General features: G+C 30.6%; 1 protein-coding gene across 35 annotated transcripts in view; it reads left to right on the top strand.

Moving 5' to 3' along the window:
• Window positions 1-13,791, top strand: part of LOC107453194 (uncharacterized) — a 252,200-nt gene that overhangs the window by 125,360 nt on the left and 113,049 nt on the right. For all 35 annotated transcript variants that reach the window (XM_087151201.1, XM_087151200.1, XM_087151197.1 and 32 more), the window contains exons 2-4: window positions 6,361-6,462; window positions 9,954-10,052; window positions 12,179-12,376. In XM_087151201.1, coding sequence (XP_087007327.1) covers window positions 6,361-6,462; window positions 9,954-10,052; window positions 12,179-12,376 — 399 coding nt within the window. The remainder of the gene's footprint in view (window positions 1-6,360; window positions 6,463-9,953; window positions 10,053-12,178; window positions 12,377-13,791) is intronic.

The raw sequence follows: 13,791 nt of genomic DNA, 5'->3' as shown, positions 1-13,791 counted from the left end.
TGATTTTTTTGAAATGTTAAGATTATGATAATATTTTTATGTACAAAGAAGCTACAAAACTACAAAACAGTACTTTGATAATTGATAATAATATAGCCCAGTACCACTCACCGTCCAAAATACATATTAAGGTGGTCACTAAACTATGCAATTGTATAAAAGATTACAGCTGTGGAAATAAATTTCTTTTTAAAGTGAAAGTTCTATTTTTAAAGCTAGAACACAAATATTTATGCATTTCTGATAATTTTTACCCTTTAAGGGGACAGGGTAGTTCTCGATTCACCTTCCTATACTTTCGCAATATTATCGAACTTAAAAAAAATTACTTTTACAAGTCTATGAGTCTTGATTTATAGACTTTTTCCAATCTTCTTATCCCTTAAAACTAATAAAATTAAGTAATTTTAACAAACATAGAAAAAAAATTCTTTCCCTTCTGTATACAAAATAAAATATATTTCTCTTTAGATATATGTATGCTAATCTGGTGACCTGGATAAAAAATTAAAAGGAGCCGAATAGTAAAAGATGTTTAAACTTGTGTCAACTTTATTTCATATAAATGGATTTATGATAATAATTTATTTCAAACCAATGGATTATGGATTTATGACTATTACTCTTCAAAATATTGGTTATCGTTAAACTATAGTATTAAGCAAATTTCTTTTCAAATTGACTTCCACTTTCAGTCATAATTAGACCTTAATGTAATAAAACTTCAATAATTATATTAGATTCAACTTAAAAAACTTATTGAGAATGAAGTAAATTCAACAAAAATATATTTCAATGTATCGATATCATGCAAAATCAACTTTTCTAACATTTTTGGAAGTATTTTTTCTACTTATAAAAATATGTGCTCCAGGAACCTAACCTCTTTTTCCCATTTCTTCCACATTCTTCAGCGTTCTGTATCCAATTCATCGCCCCGTTTCCTTTAGGAGCTTGGTGCAATGTAGCTTATTAATCTGTATTATCAGTATATTTTTTTTTAATACAAGCCATTTTGTACCAACCGCTGCTGCATGCAATGCACCATAAGCCATATTGCACCGATTGTGACATTTTTACACAGAACCTCCTCAGTTGCATTTTTTCGAAATGAGTATTTCATAATTTTCAGAGTTTCGACTATATAAAAACACAATTCACAGAAACATCTTATTGCTTACATTGAAATGTTGGTGGTTTTTGTTAAAAACATCCAATATAAAAATGTGATTTATCATTATATTGCTTCAAATAGGTTTTTATATACCTAAGAAATTATTATGGTCAGTTCTTTTACTTTGAGTGTACCATTGAATCATTTTAAATTCTGTACTAAATTTAAATAAATATAAAATGTTTAATTTAAAATCTTTGTTTGTTGTATAGTCTTTAAAATAAAGTGAGCTGTCAGAAAGATAATTTTCCAATTACTTTTTTTAAAAGGAATTAGTCGTAGCGTTCAGACCTTACTTACATAATTTGATGCAAAAATTGACACCATAATATATTTTTTATTTTTCATAATATAAATGATTATTTATAATAAAGATTTAAAGTAATTTGTACCCTTAATTTGGAAAATTGGTCTTAGTAATCTATTTAATTTTAGTGAATTTCTGCAAATATGCAATGAACTCTTTTGTTTTTCAAGTGTAGAAAACTATGTATAATTAAACAAAAAATGTTCTTCAGTTTTCGTGAATCGAATTATAATAAAAACTTAACCAATAATACACCCCTGTTCTCATTATCAGCAATATGATTACTCCACACCCCGTTAGTATCGATTAATCAATTCCAAAATAGTCGCATTTATCATTAGTAGTTTTTTTCTTAAAAGAAATTTAAATGTCCATTAAGGAATCTACATGTTCGAGCAAATATGCACTCCACCAATCAGTTTTTTGTAAATAAATAAAATCTAGATTCGAGAAAATTCTTTTCTCCTTATTATGATGAAAATTCTTTTTACATAAAGTTCAAATGAAGAATAAAACTGACTTTCAAAGTAAAAAGTTCTTAACAAATGATTTTTAAACTTTCATGTTGTTAAAAACGATAAAAATTCTGTCAATCTGTTCTTTTAAGAGGGAAGATATTTTGTGAGAAAGAAATAGCTTTGTTTTTTTTTTGTTTTGTTTACTTTTTCTTAGAAATACTTTATTTTACACTTCTGAAACTAACAGATTTTGCAGATTCAGAATTTCATTCTTCTGTCAGAGAACTATTAAGTTATCAAAAAAAAGTGCTGACTTATCTCAAACAGTAAAACTTATGTCATTAGTATGAAAGTGGTTTTGGCGAGAACTGTCACATTCAGTTTTAAAGAAACTATTCAAAGAAAATGGTTTTGAAATTTTTTCACCAAATTTCACGTAATAAATCTTTGAATAAAAAATAACTGCGAATTATTCGATTAAAAAAATAGTAATGACATAAAATATTAATTTTAGTGTATAAAATTTTTTAATTCTTAGTGGATATAATTAAACGATCAATTTCTGGCATTGTACTGAATTTTACCTAATAAATCTTTAAATAAAAAAGATTTTGTTTGAAAATTATGACATAAATTATTCTCTTTATTGTATAGCTTATATTAGTGAATTTCATTAAAGAATCTATTCATAATTCTTCATAAAATCCAAATCATCTATTCCGATATCAAAATATCCGTTTTACTTTGATTGGTAGAATGTCTTATTTGAATCCCTTAAACCAAAAGGAAAGATCCCTTAATCAATTAGAACAAATCAGTAGTTGTGTCCAGGGTTGAACTGAATATCCCTGATTCGGATGGGTGGCTCTCATGATTCGAAGGACGCTTGAATCAGTAACGGAGACAAGCACTAGCGTTTCTCTTTTTAAGTTAAAATAACTTGCTTTTGCGTTGATTGGAAATGAAAACCACTAAAACTTTTAATAGTTAGCCCAATGTCAACGGAAATCCAATTTATGATATCTTTATTCCGTTGATGCACATTGCTATACAATATTGTAGTAACCTTAATAGGCGTCAAATTGAATCATATTGTCGTTAACATTTGTTGCAACCTTACTAAATGTCCAAATGAACCACATCGAAGTTCGTCGCAACCTTACTAAATGTTCAAATTAACCACATCGAAGTTCGTCGCAACCTTACTAAATGTCCAAATGAACCACATCGAAGTTCGTCGCAATCTTACTAAATGTCTAAATGAACCATATTAACGTTCGTTGCAACCTTACCAAATGTCGTAATGAACCATATTGACTTTCACATTTGCTGCAATTAACTGTCAAGTTTCACCATATCGTTTTACACATTTGTAGCAATTAACTGTCAAGCTGATCCACATTACCTTACGCATTTGTAGAAACCTTGCTAAATCTCAACTTCAACCATATTGACGTTCAAATGTTTTGCAGCCTTGAGAAGCACCAAATCGAGCCATATCATTCACATTTGTTTTAACCTTCGTAAGGGCTCGATTGAGTCATGATGTAATTCAAAATTAGTGCAGCTTTAATACGATGTAAAGTTGATCTTGAAAGTTAATAATACAATCAATTACTCCACAATACTCAACTTTAGAGCAAACAAAGTTGAACACTAGCACAGCTCAAAATGCACCTATATCACGATTCAACTTTGAACCGATTTTCTAAGAATGCACTAAATGTGGATACTTTTTATCATCACTGTGATCGGTAGTGACAATGAACAGTATACTAAAACTTGGATAAATCGTGCTTACTCAATATTGACATAAGTATTCTACTTTATTTGAACACATTCAAAAATATCCAATATTCTTTTTCTAAACTCGCAATTTTAAAATATTTAGTTGCATGGGACAAACGGAAACGTATGATTATTATTCAAATGGAAATACATATGTTTTATGTTTAAACCAAGACTGTCATTCGCTTCACGTGCATTTGGAACCCCTACAAATGGAATAAACAAAGTTGCCATTGTTTTAAAAGTGTGTGGGCTTTTAGCGAGTTTTATATTCTTTTGATGTTTGCGTTTCACCGCCAACATTAATAATGACAAATGAACTGAAAAGAAAGTTCATTGCATTTATTAATAAATTCTGAAATTAAAAGAAGAATGAAACTTGATTATTTGTACGAAGATTTTTATGAGAATTTTTAGCTTTAATTAACAACAAAACATAAGTACTTTTAAATAAGGTAAAAATAAGCAATGTTAATTTTTAATATGTTTTGTTTTGTCACCTTCTTTAAATCCATGAAAAAGCTAAGTTTTTTATTTCACACTTGGAGGCTTAGCAAAATATATGACTGATTTTTATAATTAAGCAGTAATGCAATATTTAGAATGCATGATCCACATCGGTTTTTTATTACCTATATGATCTATGCCTAATCTTAGGAATATTTTTAAATAGGACTTACTTCTATTCACTGTTCTATAAATTATACAAATTTTGTACATGGAATTATAATTCGTATCTTAGTCACTATAGATTAACTAATTGCTAGCTATATATATATATATATATATATATATATATATATATATATATATATATATATTATTTTGAATATTTTAAACATAGTGCAATGCAAACAAATATTCGAATGTTTTGCTTAGGGCAACGAAAACTTTTATTTGAATAACTAGTGTGCAATATTAGATACAATGAGATTAATGCCTTTGTGGCACACTTAGTGCCGGAAAGCATAAATTACTACGAAGTTAATATGAACTATCTGCACAATGAGAATAATTATTAAAAACTGCTTATAATATTTCACGAATTTAGACTTTCCTTTTATTTTGATTTGAAATAAATCTTAAATTTTATGGATTTTTCAATATTTTTTCATTTAAATATTTAGATGAGTTCTTAGCAATTTGCAAGTTTATTTTTGATATTCATTATTTATATATAATCAATAACAATGAAATTTCAACTTCTGAATTTAGGTAATTTAAATTGGAAAGATGTATAAGACTTCTTAATTTAAAAAAAAGTTCGCTGCTTTACTGACGAGTACTTTATTGCTCATTGGTTAACAGGTCAATAAGCTATCCTAGAATACCTACTACAAGTGGTATCACACCAAAACACTTATTTAATAAGATAAAAAAGAATAATAAGTTCAATTTAATTTGTAATGCAAATTATATATGCATTGTTTTTTTCTTCGGATACTGAGTGCAATCCTAATAATTACAGATGTAGGATAGTTTTTTTATTTAATTGTTTACTTCATTTTTAATAAAATTTAAGATATTTATAATAAATGTAAAATTTGCGCTATATGGTAAAAGTAATTCTTTTCATCATTTATATCTATAACTCTGGTTTTAATAGTCAAATGTATCCATTATGATGATATAATTAATATATATTATGATATTCACCGAAGAGCCATTACATTATGACCACCCTGCTAATAACATGTAGAACCACCTTTAGCCCTTAAAACTGCTAGCACCCGCTATGGCATTGATTCCACAAGGTGCTGATAGGTAGTTTGAGGTATCTGGTACCAAGCGCCCACCAACTGGTCCAGCAATTCCCTCAGATTGCGAGGGGGTAGCGTGGCAGCATGAATTTGGTTTTTCAAGTAGGACCACAAATGCTCTATTGGGTTAAGATCAGGTGAATTTGGGGGCCAAGACATGACTTGAAAGTCACTGGAATGTTCCTCGAACTAATCTATGACGATTCGACCCTTATGGCATGGTGCATTATCCTGTTGGTAAACACCATCCCCCGCAGTAAAAACTGCTGCCATGAATGGTAGAACCTGCTCTGCAACTATGTTCAATTAGCTTACAGACGTCAGGGATTGTTCTATGAGGATTATGGGTCCTAATGTGACCCATGAAAACATTGTTCCTGGGCGAGAAACCATGAAAACATGGGCGAACCCATTGTTATAGATGGAGGGTGGTCATAATGTAATGGCTCTTCGGTGTTTACTTATTATGATAATATAATTATTATTATGATATATAATTATGATGATATATGCATATATTATGATGATATTCATGATATGATTTTTCTTCAATGATTCTGATGCGCTTTAATTTTAATTGGAATATTTCTTATAATTTTTTGATTCTATGTGTTTACTTAAATATTAGGAAAAACTTACGTATGCATAATGTTTCGTAATGACCGGCCTTAATATATTATTTTAGAGTCTTTTTAAGAAAATGAATTTTAAAAGGGTTACAAACTTAAGCATGGAAAATAAATGCAATCCAAATCTAATGAATCGTAACTGAGGCTGAATTAAAAACTTCGAAACTTGTTTTCAATTAAAGATATGATTTTTTTTATAAACTAATTGATAAAATAAACTAACGGAATCTATTTTTTTTTACAGACGGATGGCAATGCCAGCTTTTTACGAGCTGCAAGATCTGGAAATGTGGAGAAAATAGTTGAATATTTAAAAGGAAACATCGATATAAACACAAGCAATGCAGTAAGTAATTTTTACTTTTAAAACACCTTGTTTCGCCTGAATTACCCTAAATATTTTGAATAGATCATGCAGTTATCGTTATTTAGGTACTGCTTTATTTATCCTAAATGTTAAGAATAAATTGTAATTTTGAACCCAATGTGGAAGACAAGGGTACTCCTGGATTAAGTATTGAGAGAAATTTTGCGTTCTTGGAGTACTTTTTGATGGAACAAACCCGCATTTGCGTTACATGGAGAGGAAAGCCACGAAAAACGCACAGTTGGTCTTACTGCGAGGGGACTCTAGTCCATGATCCATCTACCACTGAGGATATTTTTGCACTAGCAATGTGGTCGGCGGAAGCCGGGTGCGGACTTCGTATTGACCAGTTATAGCTGGGATTCGAACCCGGTTCACTTTCTTGAAAAAAGGTCGCTGTATCTCCCGAGCCACCATGGCCCGTGGAAGTTGTTTGTCATAATTCAGCAGCAAATCAGGTTCGACACACACACGTGATGTCACTTGTATACATTCAAGTAAATTTATACAAAACTGATTCAGCGTGATTGTAAACGGAGCCTAATATCTGTAACGCTAACGCGCCATGTACCACCATGTGATTAGGCACATGTATGCGATTTCAGCTGTTTTCCTCTTGAGTTGCAAGTACCCAATTATAAAAAGAAACAAGTCTGATATAAGTTTAACACATTCTCTGCCAATCTAAAACAAGCGTGTTATAATCAAAACAGTAGACTTCCGGTTTGGCTCCACGATTGTGTTGAAGTTAGAATTTCTTAATTCATGAACAGCAAAAACTAATGAGCAAATCTTTATTAATGAAATAACTTCAGAAATAGCCGACCAGGTGGCCCAGTGGTTAGCGTGTGTGACTGCGGAGCCGATAGTCGCGGGTTCGAATCCTGCTCAGGGCATGGATGTTACTTTCTCTCTGTGCTCTGTCTTTTCTCCTTTGTGTGTGTGAATGTGACCCGCCCTATAAACGGGTTTGCGGTTGTCTGACGTGGGCATCGCTGCTCCACGGCCGTGGCTTCGCCACAGGTGCCCACTGGGTAACGAGAAGAGAGTAGCAGTTCTGGCATTTTCTGAGGCCAATGGGTCTTCGTCCCAAGTGCCCACCATTAAGAAAGAAAAAAAAATTCAGAAATATAAATAGCTTATGAGCTATTTTGTATTAATGAACTTGTAATAATCTTCAAAAACTAAGTTATTCATAATAAATACTTTAATAACTAAATAAAATTTTTCTTTATAGGAAGGAAAATTACTTACTGTGAATAACCTATGATATTGCTAAAGTGTTTTTTTTTACGCAGTGTTGCAGTTAATTGTATGCAGTATACACTTATAGCTTTTACCAGTCGTGGATAAATAGTATGATTATACCATTTGTTTATCAGTAGCACGCTTAACTTAAGCCAGTTCTCTTTCTAAATAGTGCACTTAGATAAGTTATCTCTATCAATAATACGCTTATACCTGTTAATCAATAGCACGCTTAGAGAAGTTCTCTCTCTCAATAGTACGCTTAGACCAGTGGTCTATCAATACTGCGCTTATATCAGTTGTTTTTATCAATGGTATGTTTAAACCAGTTATTTATCAATAGCCCGAGAGCTTGATCCTTTTGCCAGATTTTCTGTCAGCCGTTAATAGCCAATTAGTTTTACATGTAAATCAGTCATGTCAAAGATACGGCCCGCGGGCCACATCCGGCCCCCGGTTCGTATCAATACTGCTCGCTATCGCGATGTGTCACAGAAAGAAGAATCGTGTTTTTTAGAGCTTTTACACTTCACTCGATTCCTCTACGGAAGTTTTAAAATGTGCACACTACATTTATAAGTAATTTCAAGGGCAGTGCGTGTCTAGACAAGCGAGAGAGATAGACAGTAACGCCATTTCTTAGCAACAAGCGGAATCTTCGACTGGAATATACTTAGCAGCACAACTACGGATGGCGCTCCTGCCATGGCTGGCAAACATTCGAGCGTTGTAACTTAATTAAAACTGAAAACATCAGGGAATTTTGTGGGATTTCCCTGTATAATTCATCAGGAATCATTGGCATCCAAACATTTAAAAATAGACCATGTCATGCTACCTATAATTAAAATAGTAAATTTTATAAGGAGTAGAGGACTAAATCACCGACAGTTCGGGCAGTTTTTACAAGATTTGGACGAAAATTTTTTTGATGTCCCTTATTTCACCGAAGTTCGTTGGCTCAGTCGAGGAGTAGTTTTAGAAAGATTTTTTCCATTACGTGACCCTATTCAAGCTTTCATGTTAGAAAAAGGCAACCCAATTGATTGTGACAATGACTGGTGGATTGATAGTGCCTTTTTGGTAGATATGAATTAACACTTGACTGATCTGAATGTAAAGTTACAGGGTAAAAATCTGATTGTCACTCAAATGTATTCATGTATTCAAGCCTTTGAAGGAAAGTTGAGGCTGTAGGAAAATCAGGTAAAAAATCAAACTTTGGATCATTTCCCTCATTTAAAATCATTTGGCACAGTGAAACAAAAAAAAATTGGATGAATATTCTCAACTTTTGCAAAATCTGATCACGAAATTCAGCAATCGTTTTGAAGACTTCCACAAAATGAATGAAACAGAATTCCCAATTTTCAATACATTCAATTTTGAAGCTTCACAGGCACCAGTTCATTTGCAAATGGAGTTGATAAATCTTCAATCGGACAGTATATTGGGAGAAAAATTTAAAGAGGTTAACGCTCTTACATTTTATACACAATATTTCAAGAGTTTGGATAACTATACGGAATTAAAAAAGCATGCATGTTTGGTAGCACCTTTTTATGCGAGCAGATGCTTTCCGTCATGAAAATAAATGGGAACAAACATCGTGCAAGACTTACGAATAAACATCTCCAATCAATTCTTAAAATAATTGCTGACAATGAGCTTGTCAAAAACAAGAGAAGTCTGGTATTTATAACAGATAGAGTTATAACTTTGATATGATTCTTAACAACCGTATATTATAAACTGTATAGTTAGATAAGTAAAATTTTATAATAATTCAGTACATTTTTTTATTTGCATCTGGCCCGCCTACATATTCTAAATTTAATATATGGCCCTCTGCGAAATTGAGTTTGACACCTCTGATGTAAATAATATTGTTTTTGCCAAAATAAAAGCTAATTTCAAAGGACCAAATTTTTGCTCACGCAAATTCATTTTTATCATTAAAATCTTTCTTAAGCAAAAGCAAAGTCCAGACTTCTCTCGAAATTACCAATCATTCCTACTTGTCTAAAGTATTTCTTTTATTATATTAAAACCTTTTAGAACAAGACTGGAATATTTGTATTTTAAAACGTAGTTTATGTTATGAATGTTAAGTTGATTAAAAATGTGAAAATCCCTTAAATTTATTTCTTACCATTAAAAGAACATGAAGTTTTCGATCTTCAATCATCAGTTTGCAGTAACTTAGATTTCTTTTCTTCCAGAATGGCTTGAACGCATTGCACCTTGCAGCTAAAGAAGGCCACGTAAATGTAGTGACAGAACTATTAAAAAGAGGCGCCAACGTAAATGCAGCTACTAAGGTAAATACGCCTTCAATATTTTAAATCTTTTTTCTTCTTGTAAAATGAAATTTAATTAACTTGGCTTTTTGTTTACGTAAAAATCTCATCATTTTATTATTAACTGAGTTACCATTTAAGTGAGATAAAAACGTGTGCAAAGCTTAAAAAAAACTATGTTACTAAGTTAATTTTTATGTTGGAGTAAATTAGGTGGATAAAAATTTTCTTCTTCTCCCCCCCCCCCCTGATTTAGTTTTTTCAGATTTTGGAACTTCTCCAAGAAACTTACAGAATGTTTAATGAATTTTTGTTCAAGAGGGAAAAGAAATTTTTTTAGCTTGTTTAAGTGACATCTATAATAATTTAGTTCCTATTGTCATATCTGAAAAATACTGGGCATTTTTTACTCATTCAAAATATGTTTTGAAAGCTTTCAAGAAAAATTATAATTTTTTCCAATATTTTTTTCTATACATTTATTTAAAAAATATATTTTTTTAAGAATGCAGCTGTTTTATTTAAATATGTTTAATATTTTCTGTTTTAATTGATAGTGATCAAAGTATGCAAAAGCGCTGAATATAATTTGACTTTGAAAAGAATATATTTTATCATAAAAATGAAAACTTAATAATTGTTCGGTATTGAAAACATCTAAATCTACATTTTTTTTGCACGCTTTTGCCTAATTTTTCAAAATTTTTCTTAGTCATTCAGATTAAAGATATATTCTTTTCATTTCTTTAAGTTATACCTCAAATGCAGTGCTTTAATTTCTAAAAAAAATACTTCATAACTAAATTTGGAAACAAAATACATAAAATACCTGTGCAAAATTTAATGGTAGGCCTTTTTAATTATTTAAAATTTATTATTATCATAAAAATAGATAAATATTGAAATAGAGCATGCATTCTTGATGTTTTTGTAAAAAAAGAACAGTTCATATCAAAACGATCTTAATTAAAAAATAAATTTTTTAGAAAAAAATCTTTTCAATCCTTTGTAGTATATTAAAGTATATTTGTAGTCTTCAAAAACCCCACAACAAATAATAGCTTAATAAGCATTTTTACATACAACTCCACTTATTAATTTACTTATTACACCAGTTTACTGCTTGATCGATATACTTTCGGTCTCTTATTCATTTCTGTCTTTATTCGTTACATCAAGAATCATTCATAGTAAAGTTATCCAGAGCGTCGCGGCATTCATAAAAAATATTTATAGTCAATAACTAAAGGTCATATCCTCATTCCCTAGAACAGCTTAGGCTTATAAACCTATAAAAGATACCGCGGTTTTTTCCTCGAACATTATAAAAATGTATGAATTGTGCACGCTTTTTGTATCATTTTCTAGAAAAACGACGACCATACTGTCCTGGCTTTGTTCAAGCACCATGGTGTCATATTGGCTATATGATTATCATTTAAACATTGGTTGCTAAAATAAAAAGAATTATATTAAAACCTAATTCAAAAAAAGAATTATATTTACAACTAAAGTGCCATTTTAAAAAATTTCCTTGGTCTCTTGCATTAATAGTATGCTTGTAGACATAGATAATCATTATTACTTCAAAAAAAAAATTTAAAAATGGTTTTCATATTCAAAATCTATTTGTAAACAAAAATTAGATTCCGTTAGTCTTAACAAATTCAGATCACGTATTCTAAATCGTTTGCAACTTTCAAGATGTCATGACTTTGATAATAATTCTTTTAACTGTTTCATATACATATAATACCATGGCAGCTTAAAAATTAAAACATCTTAAATCGTTTGCATCTTCAAGAAAGCAGTTGTTATAGCGTTTACATATTCTAAATCGTTTGCGTCTTTCAAAGCATTGCTATGATTTTAAAAAAATATTTTTTTGAATGCTTCATTATACATCTAATCTCTGGATGAAATATAATAAGCTTTTGTTTCTGTAATAAAATTTCTAAAAGCATGCCATAAAACCTAAAGTCTTAAAAATCTGAAAATCTCAAATAAGTTACCTTTTTTTAATCAACTGCATTTTAATGTCAAGTTTCATTTGATTTTGTAATAATTGTTTATTTTTAATGTAATTCTTTTTGTTATTTTTTAAATGTTTATTTCAGCGTTTTATAATTGTTAACATTTATTTTCAGAAAGGGAACACCGCCCTCCATATCGCTTCTCTTGCTGGTCAAGAGGAGATAGTTAAAGTTTTAATTCAACTGGGTGCCAATGTAAATGTTCAATCACAAAATGGCTTCACACCTTTGTATATGGCAGCTCAGGAAAATCATGATTCGGTGGTCTCGTTTCTATTGGCTAATGGGGCGAACCAGAGCCTTGCAACGGAGGTAGAGTATCATTGCATTTTATAAATATACTACCATTTTAAAAATAAAAATAAAATTGTGATATTTAAAAATCCTTTAATATTCATGGATTTTCGTTTCTTTTGTATATAGAATCGTTTTATATCTAGCCCTCCTAAGAAATTTGACTTTTCTGGTTCCATGACCTTAAATTACCTAAAACTATTTTTTTTAAATCATATTTTTCTTAAGAAGTATTTGGCTAAGTGGTCATGCATGTCAATATTTGCTTTTTCACTGCAAGGCAAAAGTTTCTTTAGATTGTTTATGTATCTTCTCAACTTGTTTATGTATCCTCTAATGTTTGCATATCGTCTCCCGATATTTGCTTAATGTAGTAATCACGTGCCCTGTGGCGTTGAATCATCTTGATAATCATTACTCCTTATGTTCCTTAATCAAATGTTTTTATATAATTTTTGTGACAGGTCCTGTTATCCCGAAATTATGAGAAATCTTATAATTTTGTGAATTTCTGAAATTATGTTCTGCTTTTATGTTGTTTTGAGAAAAAAATAATGGAAATCTCTGGTCCCTTTAGAACATTTTGTGCAATGTTTTTTTTATTTTATTTCTGTTGAAAATTTACTCATTATTTTCGGAATTTATAGTTATTGTAAAAGGGTTTTTTCTGCCAGGCTTCTATTTCTGAGAATATATAAAAAACATAGTATACAAAACAAGTCATTTAAGAAGTTTTAAAGTTACGAATTGTAGACATCATGGACTTCCATTTTTTTAAAGGAAGAGTTTCATGACAGTTCTATTGAAGAAAAAAAAATATTTTGCAGGTCCTTTTAGTGATAAACCAATTTGGGAAAGTTTTCTTAACAATACTTTTTTGCGATGGGCTTGTTTTTACCAATTCGGCTACACTGGAACACCTCAGAAGAAAGCACCAATGTGTCTCGTCTAAGAAACCTGGTGGAGACACATGTTATTTTCACCTTATTTTATCTAATAAAACTATAATTTGTCTTTAATTGAAGAAAAAAACTTGTCCTGTAAGGATTAATGATCCAGATATCTCCTAAAATTACCGCTGCCAAAATATGTTATTAAATATTTTCTTGAATAGACATTTTATTTTATAACAGACAATGAACGACTTATCCAAATTTGAGTTTACTACTACCAATGCTCAACTCCACAGCCTTCTGATTTTGAGCTCAATCCGGAAGACAAAGGAACTTATGGATCAGTACCCTCAGAGTTATTGATTTGTTGCGGGAACTTGTTGGACTTTCTGACCCCGGCAGATTTAACGAGCACCGCTCACAATTTTATACACATGGATTCTTCGGCAAACTGGATTCAAACTCCCGTTTCAACTAACACTGGTCCAAAGCTCTACCAACCAGGCTATCCTGGCCCTTGAATAGATATTATTTAATATT

The sequence above is a fragment of the Parasteatoda tepidariorum genome, chromosome 9, assembly GCF_982258835.1.
Source record: "Parasteatoda tepidariorum strain Cologne lab strain chromosome 9, Ptep-v5.0, whole genome shotgun sequence".
In the NCBI taxonomy this organism is placed as follows: domain Eukaryota; kingdom Metazoa; phylum Arthropoda; class Arachnida; order Araneae; family Theridiidae; genus Parasteatoda; species Parasteatoda tepidariorum.
The sequence above is the reverse complement of the archived record's forward strand: the minus strand, read 5'-3'. Positions and strand labels throughout refer to the sequence as shown.